At 46.6% G+C, this 17731-nt stretch overlaps 1 protein-coding gene across 6 annotated transcripts in view; it reads left to right on the forward strand.

The window, feature by feature from the left end:
• The first annotated feature begins 232 nt into the window (after positions 1-232).
• The window catches only part of PRRC2B (proline rich coiled-coil 2B), a 46555-nt gene continuing 29056 nt past the window's right edge, over positions 233-17731 (forward strand). For 2 of the 6 annotated variants that reach the window (XM_066562990.1, XM_066562988.1), the window contains exons 1-5: positions 250-354; positions 13486-13653; positions 14566-14743; positions 14906-15008; positions 15945-16017. In XM_066562990.1, the coding sequence (XP_066419087.1) occupies positions 13539-13653; positions 14566-14743; positions 14906-15008; positions 15945-16017 (469 nt within the window). In that variant the 5' untranslated portion in view covers positions 250-354; positions 13486-13538. Of the gene's footprint in view, positions 355-13485; positions 13654-14565; positions 14744-14905; positions 15009-15944; positions 16018-17731 lie in introns of all 6 variants that reach the window. The other 4 variants (XM_066562985.1, XM_066562984.1, XM_066562986.1 and 1 more) reach the window with 4 other exon arrangements.

Consider the following 17731-nt stretch of genomic DNA (forward strand, 5'->3'; position numbering starts at 1 on the left):
TCCAGCCCCAAATCCTCTGGGTGCCCCTCACACTCACAGGACCCTCTCCAGCCGCTCCCTGTCCCCCTGAGGGAGCTCCTCCTCAGCGCCGCCCCCGCGCTGCCGGCGGCGCCCTGCAGGTGGCGCTGCGCGGCGGGGCCGGGCCGGCACGGGAGGAGGGGGAGGAGGAGGAGGCAGCGAGTGCCCGGATCGGCCGCAGCCGCCGCCGCCGCCCCGCGCAATCCGCCGCCATCCGCCGCGCCCCGCGCCCATCGTCCCTCCGCACCCGGCTCCGCAGGCACCCCCGGCTCCCCGCCACCACCACAGGTGGGTATCGGGGGCCGGCGGCGGCGGCGGCCGCGGATATTCGGGGCGGTGAGTGGGGCCGGGGGGGAGGAGGAAGGGGAGGGAGAGGGAAGGTGGGACGAGGCAGCGCTAAAATGGAGCCGGAGCCAGCGGCTGCGGCACCCCGCGGCCTCCCGGCTCGGGCGGGTCCCCCGGGCGGGTTGGGGGGAGTCTCGCCCCGGTTTCTCGCTGCTGTACCGCCGGTGTTTATTGTGCGAACCGCCCCCCTTCTCCCTGTGGGGACCGGGCCGCCGCGGGGCCTGGCCGGGCCCATCCCCGGTGGCGCTGGCGGGGCCGCCCGGCTCGGGGCCCCTTGTCCGGGCTGCGGCCCCGGGGCCGAGCCGCCCCCGCCCCGCTGCGCTGCCCGGAGGGTGCAGCCAGGCCGGGGGGCTCCCCGCCGCAAAGGCAGGTTGTTTTTTTTCGTCGTCTGGAGTGTGACACAAAGATATTTTTGTCGCGCCGTGTGTGTGTGTGTGTGTGTGTGTGTGTCTCAGCAAAACAAGGGGGGGTGGCATCCAGAAGGCTCGGCCGGTTTGTTGTTGTGCGGGAGCTACAAAAGGGCCGCTGAGGCCGAAATGCGGCTGGGGCGGGGGGGAGCGAGGATGGAGTTTGTGCGCTGGGCGAGCTCGTTTGGTAGGTTTGGAAAGATGTTTTAGGGCTTTTTTTTTTTTTTTTTTTTTTTTTTTTTTTTTGTTCAAGGAGTTTCTAATTTTTGTGTGGGAGCAGCTGTGCTGCAAGCTGGGGAAATCCTAATGCGGGTCCTGGGACACGTGCTGAGCATCTTCTCCAGGGGGTGGTTTTAGTGTGTTGGTTGTGAATTTAGAGGGTTTTTTCTTTACAAACCCCCCCCCCCCCCGCCCCGATCTCTAAAGTCAAAGCTGCCGTAAGGGGTTTGAATGAGCTGGAAATTGTGGGGTTTGTTAGGAAAGTTGTTTTGTTTGGTTTCTGTCTTCTGGATGTGCAAAGGGTGAGATACACATTGAGTATCTACTCATCAGATAAATGTTCATTTATTGATGTTGCTGGTGTTTGGGGTTATAAGGTACAGTAAACGTCAACGTTTAGGGATTTAGTAGTTTTGTTTCTTTCTAGGAACAGGTATAAAGTGTAAGCACACTGCAGTGTCTGCATCATCTCCTGGGGGGAAGGCATCCCACCCCTTCTAGCACCGAATCCAGGTTTATATAGTGGAAGTTTTGGGTTTGTTAAGCCTTATCTTACAGATTCACTTGACACCTCCACTGGAATGGGCTCTTCCATGATGGATAAATGGCTGGTCCCTGTTTTGGAGAGCCCAAGTTTGGAGAATCAACTCCTGATGAGTAGGTTTCTCAGGTATGAACTGGCCAGGACATTACTTTTGTACTTGCCTTTTCCATGTTCAGTGGTCACTGAGATAGTGAAACCCCAGTGTTCCAAAAACTCGTGCTCTGAGCCAGAGACTGGGAGTAAAGTCACCTGGAAGAGGTAGGGAAGGTAAGGCCATATTCTGAAAGTGGAATTTAAAGAGAGGATGGAAAGTGATGTTTTCAGGCTGATTTCTGACTGGAAATATGAAATACTTACATGCATTTTTCACTCCCAGTGAAGCATTGTAAATGAGCCTAGGTTTTATCAGGAGCTCATCTGTGGTCCATGAGATCTTTGTGGGTTCATCATGGGTGATGCTGTTTCTTTTGGGTCTCTGGCTTAAGAAGCTTTTTCTAGTTAGCAGAATATTTTGAGGTTACAGTAAACAATCCATAATGTTTTTCTTGTTAAAATTTAAAAGTTCAGATAAAAAATACTCAGAAAAATTGCAGATACTGTTTGGAGTTGCTGCTTTGTTGGCTTTGCAAGCCAGTGTGAGTACATCTGCTGTTAGCTGTTTTTTGATTTTGTGCTTAATTTTGAGTACAAGTTCATTACTTTTTTTTTTGTTCATTAGTCTGCTATGCTTTTCTGCATGGTTGAGTAAACTAGGTATCACACATTTGAGGATGCTTTCAGCAGTCTTCACTGTTAAGAAAACAAATTTTTACATGATTTGACAGATACCTTAAAAAAAGAGAGAAATCAAAACACGTGTTTCGTATGGGTTTCCAAATTTGTCTTTATATAGTGCCTTGGTGCCTTGTTTTTTCTAAATTCGGAGATTTTTTCTTTGCTCTTACAGTGCATTTTTTTGGATGCACTCTGAGCTTTTTTTCTTTTTTCTGTGTGTGCATGAGAGCTTAAAAGGGCAGTTCAGCCAGCTGGCTGAAACTGGAAAAGTGAGTAAATAGTCCATAAAGATGCTGGAAGGGACACAGAGGGTTTAAAAGTATTTTTGTTTCAGTAAGTGAGTAATATTCCTAAATATTTTGTATTAAAGTTATTTCACTTTATAGTGACATCTTAATAAAACCTTTTAATAAAGCTTTGTGTAAAGCCTGACTTCAAAGGCTAATTTCTTTATTTATTGAAGGTAGAGGCTGCGTTTGTGTGAGTGCCTGGGTGATGGCACAGGACAGACAGCCCTCAGTGCCCGTGTGTGGCCTCCTCCAGCTGGAGTCACACCTGAGGTGTGGCTGAGGAGAACAAGGAGCCTGAGCTGTGCTCTGCAGGTGTGAGATGATCCAGGTCAGAATTACCTGCCTGTTCAAGAGTGCTTCTTGCTCAAGGCCTTCATTGTGCTTACCTGAGTAATTGAGAGTATTTAAGAGCAAGTCAGCCTAGGTTTAAATGCTGAAAATAATAGCAAACCTTTTGGTTTTGTGTTTTGTTTTTTGGGTTTTTTTTTTTTTTGTTTTTTTTTTTTTTTTTTTTCATTTATGATGGTAGTCTACAAAGAGATTTTGCTCTTGCGGTGTTTCCACTTAAAATTGTGTATTTTAATATTGGAAAACATGAAAGTTCAGGAATAAAAGCAGTATGAGCAGGAGGAACTTAGTGATACAGGTTGGTAACTTTAGGAGAGAGTTTCTTCCAAGGGCTGGACCTCTCTGGTTCCCTGTTTCTTTTTACTACATTCCTCATTTATTCTGCAACTTGGCACTGAGCTGTTGTCTCAGTATCAGACTTTGCTCTTAAGCTGATCCTGCCTTGTTAAGTGGGTTTTGTTTTTCGTGTGTCACTGACTCATTCTCCTAATTGGTGGATAATTTCACAGCTCCTTATCACTAATTTCTCCTTTGGAGCAGAAGAAATAGAAGGATGCTTCTGTCAAGTATCAGACAATGAGGTGAGGGCACAGAGAACAGGTAAAGGCTGGGGAGCTGCAGCTCTCCCCATCACAGAACAGCCTTTTCTAACTTCTGAAATTAAGTGACTTTGTTACCACCTCTGAGGGTGGGTTTTGCACACATCTGGGTTGGTTAAAGAGTTTTTCCTTCCCTCAAAAGGATAAAATGGGGCTAAAGCAGGACATTGCATTATATCCAGCCTCACTGAAACATTTACTGGGCTCATGTTCTATTAGTAAGTTGTACTAGAATTCAGGATGTTCCCTGCCTGCACGTGTACTTCTTGTGCAAAAGTAACAGAGCAGTTGGAGCTTATGAGCTGTTTATTTCAGAGCAAAGCTGTTCAGATACTGATCTGTAGAGCTGTTAAATCCTGATCGGTTTTTTTTATCTGGGAGCATTTGGACAATAACCGAAGTGGACCGGAGGCTGCTTTAGTGGCCCTGTGTTGTTCTGTAATGTGGCGCTGGTCGGTTGTGAAGCTGCTTGTGCTGCCATGCTGTGGGGTGAGTGAGGACCAAAGGTGCTAAAAGGTGTATATGCAGCTCTGCAGGGGCTCATTTAACTTGCAGCCAAAATACGATGTCTGTGGTTTGATTCCAACACTTAAATGTTCAGGAGAGTGTTGGTAGGCTGAGAAGGTGATAAGGGGTGGAAGTGGGGGGTGGGCTCCCTGTTGCATCTTTGGGAGACTGCAGGTGTTAATTTGTGGGGGACTGATGAAAAGTCGTACCTTGGGTGAAAGGGAAGAGACGATGACCAGGTTTGAAACGGGCAGCTGAGCCAGGCTTAAGTGTGAAGAACTACAGGAAAAATAACTGGGAGTAAAGCGAGGACTTGATAACAACCTCTAGGATCTGGTCAAGAGGCCCACTCTGTTGGACTGTAGTATCTCGGATGTCTGCCAGGCTTCAGTCAGCTGTTGGGAGCACCCTCAACAGCCTTCGGATTTCAGGTGGGTAGCACTTAAGAGGAGTAAACTACCGAGTATTTGTGCTGTTAACACTCTTACTGAAGAGATTCGGTGGAGGAATCCTTCCCAGGTAGCCACTGAGACCTTTAGATGGGAATTGTAGTGATGGTGCTCCAAGGAGTGAATAGATACAGATTTGAAGAGCTTGCACTGGGACTTTGCCTCCCCCAGGCACTTATTGTGTGGGAATATAGTGATTTTTTTGGAAGAGTTCTGCTGCGGGGTGAGTTCTTCAGCTCTTCCTACCTGTATGTGGGCTGGGAGGCTGCACAAAAGCCTCGAGTGATCTTGTTCAGAGTTTGGAGTGGGCTGTGAAGCAGGCAGAGGAGTAGGGACATGTTCAAGAGGTGCTCCTTCTTTGGTTACAATAATAACTCTGGTTTTATCTTTTATTGAAATAACCAAGCTTCAAGAACCGTCATTCAGAACCAGATTCATGTGATCTTGAGTGTTATTACGGTGTTAATGTTCTGCATCTGAGCTTGGTGTTGCCTCTAATGACGCCTGTGATCCTGTTGCAGTGTAAGCAGTGTATGGGGTTGCTCATGTAGGAGGTGTTTGCAGCATTCCCCATCCCAGCATGCAAGGACCTGCTCCTCCCAGAACTTCTCTGGAGCAGGGCTCTGTGCTGCTGCTGGCCCCACAGCGTCAGGCAGGCAGTGTGATTCAGAGGGTGCTTTTCAGCCCCACAAAGTGGGAGATGAAGGCTCTGTTTCTTGCTCTGCCACTTAGCAGAGCTGCAGAGTTCTGCCGTGTCGTTTTCCTATCTGGAAAATAGAAGTGATGACGCTTACACACCTTGTCAGTTATGCACTGCAAATATCTATGTAAATGAAAGCATCTGTGAAATGTTTTCACTTCCTGTCTGGCTCGGAGTAGTCCAGATGTCCTGGGCATAGTCCGAGTTGCTTAGCTCTCCAGAAAACCTAAAGATGTCTAAAGCTTCTTTCTTCAGAGTTCACAGCACATATAAGGTGCTTTCTTACCACTTTGTACCTGTGTCCCTTTCCCATCACGTTTCTCTTAATATCCTTGGCACTCATTTGTGGTGCAAATGGCTCCCATGAATAGGCTTCCTGTAAGGAGAATTGCTGTGCAATGCTGCATTGCCTTAGCGCTCTTCAGACTGGGGAACCTGGAGGAAGACTTCCTTGGAAGCTTCAGCCTCTGCAGTGTTTATGAACTGCAGGCTTGTCCGGACTGCTTGTCATCTTATTAATGGCTTGAACCAGCTGCCTCAGTCTTGGTGGCTGTGGGAATTGGGAGAAATCTGATAGAGAAAGAGCTGTTCAGCTCTTGCCAGGGCAGCTTTGTACCCTGCAGCATGTGCCTGCCAGGGGAGCTCCCAGCAGAGCCTTGGGCAGCAGCAAGGCCAGAGGGATCTGCTCAGCAGGGGTGGAAAGTAACCTCTCCCTTGCTTGTGCAGTCAGGGATTGATGTTTGCTGCCTGCTGATCAATAGCGTTGGGTTTTCTCTCTTCATAAAGAAAACCTTCTGTGCATAACCTGGGTGGGAGCTCAGGCCCTGAAGTCAGCAGACAACCTGAGAGAGTGGAGAGGCGTTGCCAAAGTCCAGATTTTGTTGTGAGGCTCATCAGGCACAGGGTAAACATCCACATCCCCATTCCAATGTGATCCTTCCTGAGACTGCAGAGAAAACAGAGCAGCTTACTCAACAGCTGATGGCATTTGTGTGGAAAGAGCTGTTTCTGTTCCTGAAAAAGGACTGTTAACCCAAAGGACTGCCAGCTTTGCTCTGATTTCATCTTTTGGAGCTGTGACATCTCTGCTTTTCTCTCTGCTTGGTGGCAATAAAATTTCTGTTCACTGCTAAGAGATGGAGTAAGTTGCTGAGCTTGGGACCTGGTGAAGGAATTGTGAAATTCTTGACAGAGGAGCATTCTCCAGTGGCCAGTGGTGGCCTTGGATGGGTAGTGCTCTTCAAGATAAGCTACTTGCAGCACAGGTGTTTCACCTATGGTGCTCTTGCTATGCCTCACCTGGTTATATGGGTATCATGGCTGGGATGACTTTTAAAGGTCTGTGTAGGCAGAAATATCAGGACTGAGGGACTTTCACAACCCTTACATGCAGTGGTGTTTATTTTTAGTGAGGGAAGAGTCTTTGCTTCCACCTATCAGACCTAAGGTGTTGTGCAGTGCCTGAGAACAGTTTGTGCTTGTGTGGGTGCGTCCTGCCCTTGTGGGCTCCTCAGGAGCAGTAGGCAGGACTGGGTGCACTTTCCGTGCCAATGGACAGCCTTTTCCACTGGAAGGGAGTGTTTTGGGCATGGCAGGTGCTGCTGCAGTGCATTTCCTTCTTGTCTGACATTTTCTCTGGGCTTTGGGTGGCTGAAGCAGACACCTGAGTTCTGGGACTTCTTCCTGTCTACAGTCTTAGTTGAATAAACTGTTCCTCTGACTTGGGCTGATAGTGCCAGTCCTGTTACCCATCAGGAGATCCCCACCAGCTACTCACAGTCTGTTATTGTTGCTCAGATACCTAAATGCCCAATTTACCTTACAGTTCAGCTGAATGTTGCCAGGAGCTTTCTGAACAAGTTTTGCCAACAGAGCATTATGCCAGTATTTCTTCTGTATTTGAATTTAAATTGCTTGCTCCTGATCAGCCTCCCTGTTTGGTGTTGAGGGAGCAGGATGTTGTCTGTGTGTTCCTTCTGGACACAGATGTTAGCAGGGCAGAGTGGAAGGCAGAATCTGTGTTGGAGGCTGGGGATTGTGTGTTTCAACTCTGACCCTTGGTTGTAGGGGAGCCAGAGTGAAAGTACAGCTCTTCAGGGTACAGGTTTGCACTTGAATGTGAGCCTTGTTGGGCAGGCAGCTCGTGCAGATCACGAGGTTGCTTCCCTTTCCTCTTGTACCAGAGGGGTTGGGATCTGGATCTGTTGAGGCCACAGGTGATCCTTGTTGAACTGAGCTGTTTGTCCTCCCTGGGTTTTGCCTCTGAAATATGTAACAACAAAGACATAAGCTCTTTTATTCAGTTTGTGCTGAGCCTTGTCTCCTTTAACATCTTCTGGGCCTGGATTGAGAGGATAAGGAGTGTAATGTTAGTAGCTGGTGCCTCCAGGTTGTTCCACATGAGACACCTTCCTGCTTCCCTGCAGCACTTCCTCTTGGGCTGGAGATAGAGTCATACCTTCCTGACAAGCTGGCACCAGGGGGTCAGTTCCTTCTCTACAGCATGGTGGGGCAGATGGGTGAAACTGGCTGTTTCTTTGGTGGGCTGCTGTAAACAGACACTCCTTTCAAGGAAAGAATTATCTGCACACCTTGGGTTTTCTGTTGCTTGAAAAAGTGGGGGAGTTTCATGAGCACAGGATCTCATAAGTACTTTCTGTAGGCTGTGGACCAGCCTTCTGACTGGGTTTTTTTTGCTCTGTGCCATAGTCTTGCATACTCAGGATGAACTATTTCTTTGTCTGCATCCTCAATTACTGGAGGTCAGGGCTCCTTTCCAGGGTGTGGTATTGTCTGTCCAGAAAGGACCACAGAACTCATTAATGTTTTTGTGTAAATACAATTGAGCTATTCTCCAGACTCCAGTCTTCTTTATCTGTTTTACAGTAAGTTACAATTCCAGCCTCTGGCTGCCTTTGCCTTGCCTGCCTTCTCAGCACTAGTAAAGCTGTTTAGCAGAGAGGTGAAGCTTCTGTATTTTAAGGCCAAACCTGACATTGCAAAGACCTGTTTTCTCTAGAATGTGCAGTGAGTCACTGACAGTAGTTGTGATTCCCGGCCTGTTGGCACATTCAGAAGAGGGGGCAGCAGGTGAGCTCGGTGAAGGCAGAACTGAGAAAATTAGGTCAGGTCATCAGACAAGACATGCCCTTTTTGTCTCCCTTCCCTTTTGTCAGGTTTTACCACTGTCTGTAGAGCTCCACAGTGTGGAGTTAGGATAGATCTACTGTCCAGAAGACTCTGCCTCTCCTCTTCATAGTCCTGCTCCATGTTTCAAATCCTGGGAGGCTTGACTTCAGTGTCTGAGGATGGGGCTGGACAGCAGGGAAGTGCTCTGGCAGACAGCTTCCAGCAGTATTGCTTGGCTAACAGCATAACCTCTGCAAAAAATCATGGCAGATATGATCCTGGTCTCCCATTCCCTGAGCCAAGGTTCGTGGGAGATGGAGAGAAGCTGGAATTGTGCAGGATTAAAAGAACTGGTACCACGAAATATGCCTATTGACCTAAGCAAGGAGGGTCCCTCTTGTGAATCAGGAGCTCAGTGATGGAGGTTTGTTATCTCTTCTCTGCACTGCAGACTCCTGACTTGCTTCTCCCTGTCTGGCAGGATTTGGTGCAGTTTTCTGGCACTATGTTTGGTGTTACATCCAGATCTTGGCAGGGCCTTTTTCAGGTGTACCAGCAAATCTTGGCATCTCCCTCTGGAAGTGATGCAGTAGAATGAGAGCAAGAGGTTTTTTTGTGCCCTAGACTCTTGCTAGAGCCTCTGCCTGCTGCACAGCTCTTCTGCATTGATCCCATTGACTTTGTACTTGGATGCTGATATTCTCCTGTTGCTCCCTGCCTTACTAAGCAATTTCTGCTGGGAACTGAGTGCTCATCTGGTCCCTTCCTTGCTAGGCTCTTGATCCCTGCATGGCCCTGACAGGGCTTTTGCAGGATATAAGTGCATCTGACAGCAAGTCCTGGGCAGGTGATGACAGTGTCTCACCAGAGCCCTCCCAAGGGCAGCCAGTGGTGTCTTTCATTGCTGAGGCAGGTGCTGAGTGTTTCACAAATAGGTGGTTCTTAGTGGGACACGTTCCAGAGGTAGTGGTATCTTTGTGTTGACAGATAAATGTTCAGCTATGGAAGTACAAGTAAAATTGACCTGTGTGTGTATTTAAAGAAGAGTGAACATCATTAATCTCCTGTAAAACTATACTGTGTTTTTTAAAAGGTTTCACATTGCTGGTAACATTAGGAACCACAATGTATTTCAGTTTAACCTAACTCCAGACACTTTTCTCTTCTGAAAGTACTGTTTAGCTTTTCCAACCTGTGAGTTTCTGAACAATTTGTAGAAAATTACGTCAGAAATTTTCCTACTTGTGAAGAAAAACCTTTTCCCTGTTAATCTCCATTCTGTTGCTTTTCGTGTTGGTGACTGCTGCTGTGAAGTGAGCAAGGAGTGTAGATCTGCAGTAGTCAGGACTGTGCTCGGTGTAGAGCTCAGTGGTGTGTGAGTAGCTGAAATGATTCCTTCTAGTATGTGTGTTACCTTTCATAAATCTGTTTGCCCTGCTCAGCTAAGGCTGGCTGACTTCCAGACACTCAAGCTCCATTGAAGTCTTGTGAATAAAACACCAGCAGCCCAGCCTCCTGCATACATAGATTTGCAAAGAGCTTTGCAGACAATCCTCTTTGTCAGGAGTCCCTCTGTTTGGCTGTGTTTTCAGCTCAGGGGTTTCCAGTTCTTACCAGTGCCAGTAACTCAAAGTTTTCACGTTTTTTTTGCAGGACAGGCTGTAGCTCCAAGACTTGCATGCTCGTGAGTCTAATGTCTCAGAGACATTAAAATGTCACTGTTGCTTTCTGGATTAGAATTTCCCCCTTTAAAAGGCAGTTAAGGTCAATACCCAAAAATTAGATCCAGGGTAGTATGATGTGGACATGACTATGCCTGGGCACTGGAGCTCTCTGCCTAAGTGCTTCAGTGCAGTTGTTTGTATCCTGGGATCCCTAATGGAACTGGTCATACTGCAGGATTTTATGATTCCTCAGACATTCACTGTTTTGCTGTTTGGTGCTGTCCCTGGATATAGTAGGAAAATGAGAAGAGCTACCCTCCATGCTGAAACTGATAGCAAGCCTTCCCCCACAGACCTCTATAAACCCAGAGAGAAACCTTGCAGAAATGCTGGTGATTGATTTTTTACGATTTCTCTGTAACAGGGGATATTGCTTTCTTCAGGGTCAGCTGTTGGGCACGGGAACCCTGAGCACAGGTCAGAGGCTCTGCCGAGGCTGTCAGTTTTCACTTGTCAGCCTCAGTATGTGCCTTCTAGTTCCAGCTCTACTAATAATGAGTATGCAGGCTGGCAGTTCAGTTCTAAATGAACCACGATTTTTATCAGAAATGGCTTTGCTCTTCAAGACTGGAAGGTCTTTATGATCCCTACCTGGATTCCCTGCTTAACTGTGTGATGGGAAGATAGTGCAGTGTTGTGCCAGCCTTGGAAGGCTCTGTGGCCTCTTTGAAGTGCTGTGGGTGAGCTGGGTGCTGGGTGATCTCTCTGGCTGATAACACCTTTGGAGTAGCTGGGATCTGCGGGAGGGACAGGCAGCAAGGTCCTGCCAGTCCAACAGCTCTGACCCAGCTCAGTGCTGCTGCAGCCTCTGCACAGTGACTGTGGAAATTGCTTCACCTCTCCATGGTCTCCTTTTTCCCTTTGGAGCACACACATGACACATGAACAAAGTTGTGTTTCACGTCTTCAGAGCATTGAAGGAGTTGGAAGTAAATTTCATTTATCCAGACAGCAGTTTGTCTGTCCCAGGAAGTTTGACAAGGGGCTTTATCTCACGTGTCCCCAGCTTCTCTGTTGTGCAGTGGTTGTTTATTCTTAATCCTTTTAATGATAGAAGATGTAATCAAGAGGCAGCTGAGACCTGGTTACATAACTGTTGTCAGGGTTTCTCTTTGGCAGCATTGCCCTGTGTGCTGTTTGCACACTGACTTTCAGGAACTCATGGCTTTTCTATTAACCAGATAACTCCTGAATCTGATCTGGGTAGGTGGTTTGTTGTTGTTGGGTTATTTTTAAACACCTTCTAATTTTGTCTGGTTTGAGCTTTCTAAACTTCAGAGTAGATTTTACTGCTTTTATTGTGAGGTTGGTACAGGGTTGTCATGGTGTGGATAGGCCCTGAGCCAGGCTCCCACTGCAGGGCTCAATAATACCTGTAAAAGCAGGTGGTTGTGCTCTTGCCAGCACAGCACCCTCTGCTCTTTGTTCTGCTCTGGGGCTCCCCACAGCTCTACCCCTTCAAAAAGCTCATTGTTCTCAGTCCAGCTTGTGCTTTCCTGCCAAGTGTATGCTAATCAGTGTGTTTTCTCCCTCTCTTTTATGTCTGTCCTACTAATAAAATACAGTGCAAATGGCTAAGTGAGGGAGGAGCTGTTGTTTTCTTTGGCACATAGTGGCCATCTGAGCAAAGATGAACCAGACTGGAGCCAAAGATCTGTTTGCTGCTCTGCAGGAAGAGGTGCCTCAAGACTGCCAGCCCTGTTGCCCCCACAAAGCCTTCGTGCTGCAGCCCCGGGTGATGGTCCAGCAGAAATGCTGGGAGGGGCTTCTTGGGGACCCTGGTGTTTTTCCTGAGCATCCTGTGGATGCTGTTGTTGAGTGACAGAAAACACTTTTATTTCTCTCTCCCTGACCACCTAGCACAGTCTATAGCTTCTTCCTCCTGATAGATGTGGTTTAAATCCTGCAGTGTAGGAACAAATGCTGTGTAGTGCCAGGCTTATTGGTCAGACACCTGCCCCAGCAGCAGCCTTTAGATGGGCTTTACTGGGCCAGTTGCAGTTGGCACTGCATTCCCAGTCTGGCTCTGTCCAGCATGTTCACAGTCTGTGCTTTAATTTGTACATAATGTGTGATGGACTAATCCTCTTACCTGAAAATCATATTTGATAAGGCATTGCAGATGGGAGTTGTAGCCTTTGTTCAGATACAGTTTCTTTCAGAAAGAGTGATTGCTGTCTCTTTGGAAAAGGCTTTCAGCTGGGTGAGTTTCAGAAAGTGTGAGGTGTGGGAAGATCAGAGATATGTGCATGTGTGTATATATATACACACACACACACACACACACATGTATATAGTGTTTTGTTACTCCCAACACCGAGTTGAAACCCTAGAATGGTTTCATTTTACCCTGACAGATGGTGAAATGAAACTGCCAGCAGTTTTGGACTTGAAGTAGAGGCTTTACAACAAAAAAATCTGGAAATCTAAATTATGTGAGAAAAGGTTAGATGAAGCTCCTAGATTTGAGAAAATTTAGAACAGAATGATGCTTTAAAAAAATGTAAGATAGGTCCATTGAAAGTAAGCAAAGTGTCTTTTCTGACATAAAAGTTGATGTACAGTGTGAGCACTACATCTTTCAACTTTATCCCAGACTCCAAGAGCCAAAAAGTCAAAGTAAGGAGACTGCCTGCATGATGGGTGTTACTCACAGCATGTTGTGCCAGCAAAGCTCAGACTGAAAAATTAACAAACCACATCCATTACAGAAAGTACATTTCAAGCTAAAAATTATGTTCAAGATGCCAGCAACAGAGGAATATAATTTTTTGGTAATGTGTTTGGAGAATTCATAGTAGAACAGCTGAACTCACTGGCTCAAGAATAAGAATCTGAATCTGATACAGTTGAGCAGGTTTTTCCTGACTCCATAACTCTCTTTCATGGCCAGCTGATGAGAAAAGGGGATTTGGAGAAATGGTTCTGTTGTCTTCCAGTGATGCTGTCAAAGCATTAATTGCTGGTATAACTGTGGCCAGTGTGGAACCATAATCTAAACATTACAAACCCAGTGCTTCAGGGGAAATGCAATGATAAATTCCAGTGTGGTGTAAGATACAAAGATACAGTGCTTTTCTGGCATTTGTGTTTAGCTGTTTATTGTCAGCATTACTCTTTTAAAGCAAGGACTAGTTGACCTCCCCCCTCTATTGTGTTCTCGTACTTTAAGAATCTCACTTCTTTCAGCACTAGAGTGGCAGAAAAAAGATGCAATGAGAAGTGTATTCCTGCAGTTCTTTTCATTCAGTTTGTGAATCTTAAAGCCCAAAAGCTTCTTGTGACTAAAGAGGAGGGAGTTAAAACTTGTATCTTGGTGTGTGTGTGTGCTCACTTGTATGTTCAGTTCTTGCTGTTGTGTGTTCTGTGTTTTGCTTGTGCATGGCTGAACAATCCATCTGATGGGGTTTTCCTGTTCTCTTCCATTCAAAGGCAGATCGGGAGCGGCGCAGAGAAATTTCCTTACTAGATGACATTTCATCGCAATGTCCGATCGTTTGGGGCAAATAACCAAGGGAAAGGATGGGAAAAGCAAGTACTCGACTCTCAGCCTGTTTGATAAGTATAAAGGAAAGTCAATAGAAGCTATCAGAACTACAGGTAAGAAACAGAAAGCTCCTTTTGATGTCTTCCAGCAGTATTGTTGCAGAGCTCATTTAGGTTGTTGACCCTGTCGGACGTGGCTGCGTTGCATTGTTGGTGCAGGTGTCAAAGCCTGTGTTTCATTAGGATCTAGAGGAACATCTCCATGGCTCTTTTATTGTGGAGACATAGAGGAATTACACAGGACAGATGGGGGCTCTTGGTCCTTTCATTTAGCCTTCTGCAGAGTGGGCAGGTAGCAAACTTGAGTGGAGGCCTTACCAGGGCCTTAGGCTGTGCCAGGGCAGGGCACCTGAGCTGACTGAAGTGTCTTAAGCTGGTCAGACCTAGTGTGGGGTGAGAGTCAAGGGCTGAGGGCCACTGGCAAAGAACCTGAGTTGGTTTTGCAGTGGAAATATGACCAAAAGTAGATAAAAAATGGGTGGTTCAAAAAAATGACCTTGCCTGGACTGGCTCTGGATTTGGTGTGAGAATAGAAAACAAAAAATAAAATACTTTCTTAATAAATGTGGTTTGGTAGATAGAGCTGGAAAATGGAGACCTCAGGATTCCTGGGTTAGGTGACCTGTTTGTCTCCTAAAAGGTGGACTTGGGTGGCCATTACCCCAAGCTGTAAAAAGGTGGTGCTCCTTCTCCTTGGTGAAATGGAGGAGCTACCTGTGTAAATCCTCCTGAAAGGCTCTTGTGAGCACTTTGTTGGGGAGAATGATTTTTCTCCCTCCCACTGTAGGAGCTGTTTACCAGCTGCTACAACAGACGGCTGCATCTGTGGTCCTGTGGGAAACAACCTGTGTGTGGACATAGCAGCAGCACTTCTGCTGGGGCTGTGCCCAGCCACAGCTTCCTAATTAAGGTTACTTATCTAGCAGGATACAGCCCTCTGACCTGCTGCTGTTCCTTTCTCACCAGTTATTCCTAGACATGGCTTACAGAGTCTTGGGAAAGTTGCTGCTGCCCGGCGCATGCCACCTCCTGCAAATTTGCCTAGTTTGAAGTCTGAGAACAAAGGCAACGACCCCAACATCATTATAGTACCCAAGGACGGTACAGGATGGGCAAACAAGCAGGATCAGCCAGACCAAAAGAGGTGGGTAGAGTGAATCTTTGAGTTTTGGCAGGCAGCAGTGGTTGTGCACTGCTCTGCTTGGTGTCAGACCTTACAGGGATCAGTTCTCTGTTGTCTGTGCCAATGTAGAATTGTTTTCCTGCCTTCCTCCCCTCTGGTCTCACCTCTGCTGTGTGTGCTCAGTTCCAGTGCGACGGCTGCACAGCTGCAGGAGTCGCTGCCGCAGCAGGGTTTGCAGAAATCTGTCTCCAATTTACAGAAACCGACACAGTCAATCAGTCAGGAGGTAGGTGCCAGCAGTCTCTGACTGCCACCCTGCTTCCCCTGTCCCCAGGCAGCTTGAGGACTTTAATTGCCTGTGTTGCCTTGCTCTTAAGAAAAAGCTCCTGTATAATCAGTTATTGTGCAAGTGACTCTCTTGTGTCCAAGCTGCTGTGCACCAGCAGCATTGTGCTGCAGTTACAGAAGTAAAATACACAGAACTGTATTTCTCAAATGTGTGCAGTGTAAATGTAGTTGCAGTGTAGGAAAAAATGGCTGGAATGTGGGATGGCTGGTTAGCACTTCTAAACTGTTCTACTTTGGTTGTAATTCAAACAATGCTTGGTGACAACAGATCCAGCTCTTGCTCCCAGCCTGATGAGACTTGATGGGAAGAGATCTGATCATGTGGGAGAAGTAGCCAGTGTTAGGACCTGAAAAAGCTACTGGCAACTAAGAAGGTGTCCCAGAGAGTGCAAGGACCTGACCCCCTGTGTGTTGTAGATTCACACTTCTGGTTTAAAAAAAAATTCCCAGCCCTTGAGCTTCAGGGAAATCAGGACATAAGTTATGTTTTGAAGAGGAGAAGAGTGGTTAATGCACGAGAAAGTAGGGAAGCCTTCAAGCTGAGGTGTAGCATGGGACAAATCTGGAAGATTGAGAACATTTAGGAAAATGCAGCAGAACAAAAGGAAAGGTTAATGAGAGTACAAGTTGAGGAAATAGTTGGTGAAAATGGGCAGAGGAGACTAGGGCAGAGCAGAGGATTTTTACTGTAGCATTGTAGTACACTGGAGTGGGGAACAGCTGACTGTAGTCCCAGCTTGAAGCTGTGGAGACCTGTGGTATGTGGGTGATCTGAAGGGCTGAGCCATAGCAGGTGCCAGCCAGGAAATGAGAAACAGTCATGAATCTTAACTGATCCATGTTGGGCTTTCTTTTTGCTTTGTTTTGTTTTCAGAGTACAAATTCAGTGCCAGGTGGACCAAAGTCATGGGCACAGCTGAATGGAAAGCCAGCAGGACAAGAAGGTGGTGAGTATGATAAACAGAGCCTAGTATGTGCCTGCTTTTCCCAGACAGACGTGAGATGGGGAGGGCTCCATTTCTTCCTGGCCTCCCTGTCAGCCTGGTGCAGAGTGGGAGTGAAGCTGTGAGTCCTGTTTCCAGTCTGTGTGCTCTGTTGGTTGGAATGATGCAGCTGAGTCAGTTCAGGGCTGCCAGTGCAAGACATGGCTTGGACAGAATGTGTCTCGTGGCCACATGGAACCAGAGCAGGTCATGCTCCTGGGATGCAGCAGGGAGTTCTGGGAGGGGAAGGTTCTGAAGAGGAAAGGAAACATTTGCCCCCATCATGAGCATCTTCAGTCAGCCCAGAGCAGTGTGTAACAAAGGTGCAGTAAACACTGTGAAATAGGGGAGGGATTGGTTTAGAAGAGAAGAAGAAAGAGACATTGGAGAGGGGAAATGTAGGTATCTCCATGGGCTGTAGCAAGGGGATCATCACTAACTGGGTAGTCAGAAGTGAGGCTGGAATGTTCTTGTACAGGATCTGTGATCCAAGGGAGTTGCAGTGGCAGTGGGTGGAAGTGGCAGTGGAGCTGCTGCAGGGTGCACTCGCCTACACATTGGCTGAGGCCTTGCTGTTAAGTGTCCCTCAGTAACTGTGCTGCTAATGGCTTCTGCTTGACTGAGAATCCTGAGGCAGTGTTAACATGAATTGGGAGTTTAGTTGTGTTCAGATGCATCCATTTCCACACAGGAGGTGGTTTCCAGCTGCACTGAGTAGTGCCATTAAAACCATAGTGAGAATAACAGCTCAGTTCCACTGTTATAATGTGAACAGACCTGAAAGCATTCACTTGTCAAGTGAAATTGCAGAGATATTTGAAAGAACAGACAGCTGCTGATTGCACAAACAGAGGGGACAAATTTATCCTAAATTAAATGAGGCCCTTAATGAGAGGGTATTTCTCAAAGGCTAAATGTTAAAGCAGAGACTTGTACTTACCTGAGACTGGTGGCCAGTGCAAAGACTGTCTTGTTTGGTTAATTGGTACTTTTATGACTCTTTCTGTGTAGACCTGTACAGTAATTTTGAAATCTGATCATCTAACAATGTTCTTAAAGGATTTTTTGAAAACTCATTTTAGGTCACACTTAACAATGTAGAGCTCTCAACCCAAGAAAACAGTTGCTTATGTGGCTAAGAACAGCTTAATTAGAAGGTAATTGAATTACAGAAGCATCAGAAATCTGTCTGAAAGGATTTCTTAGGGCATCCCATGCTTGCACCTCTTCTCTAGTGGCACTGAACAATTGCTTTTCCTTCTTAGCTAATTCAGGTATTACAGGCAAAGAAGAGAATCTCTTGCTTTTTGCTCTTTTTAAGTCTTAGAGCTATCAAATCTCTTTTGGAGGGTGTATCCTGAAGAAAAATGGCCTAATAAATTAATGATGGACTTGTCCATGCCTGTGTCTTTGTATAAAGGACATTTGGAGAAATAAAAGGGGCACCAAACTTTTTTTCAGTGTGATGCTGCTTAGTGTTAGAGTACAGATTGTTAATGGCTGCATGTAAATAGTCCTCAAATGGTGGAGCCTTACCTGAGGCTAGATGTCTCCCCTGAAGGACACATACCTGCCATTCTAGTTCAGTAAAAATCAGAACTCTTCAGCAAGTCTTTGCTTTATTTATTGCAAAGTAGCTATGTCCTTTTCAAGTATTTTCATCTATCTAAAATTGAAA

This window comes from Molothrus aeneus, chromosome 19, assembly GCF_037042795.1.
Source record: "Molothrus aeneus isolate 106 chromosome 19, BPBGC_Maene_1.0, whole genome shotgun sequence".
NCBI lineage: Eukaryota > Metazoa > Chordata > Aves > Passeriformes > Icteridae > Molothrus > Molothrus aeneus.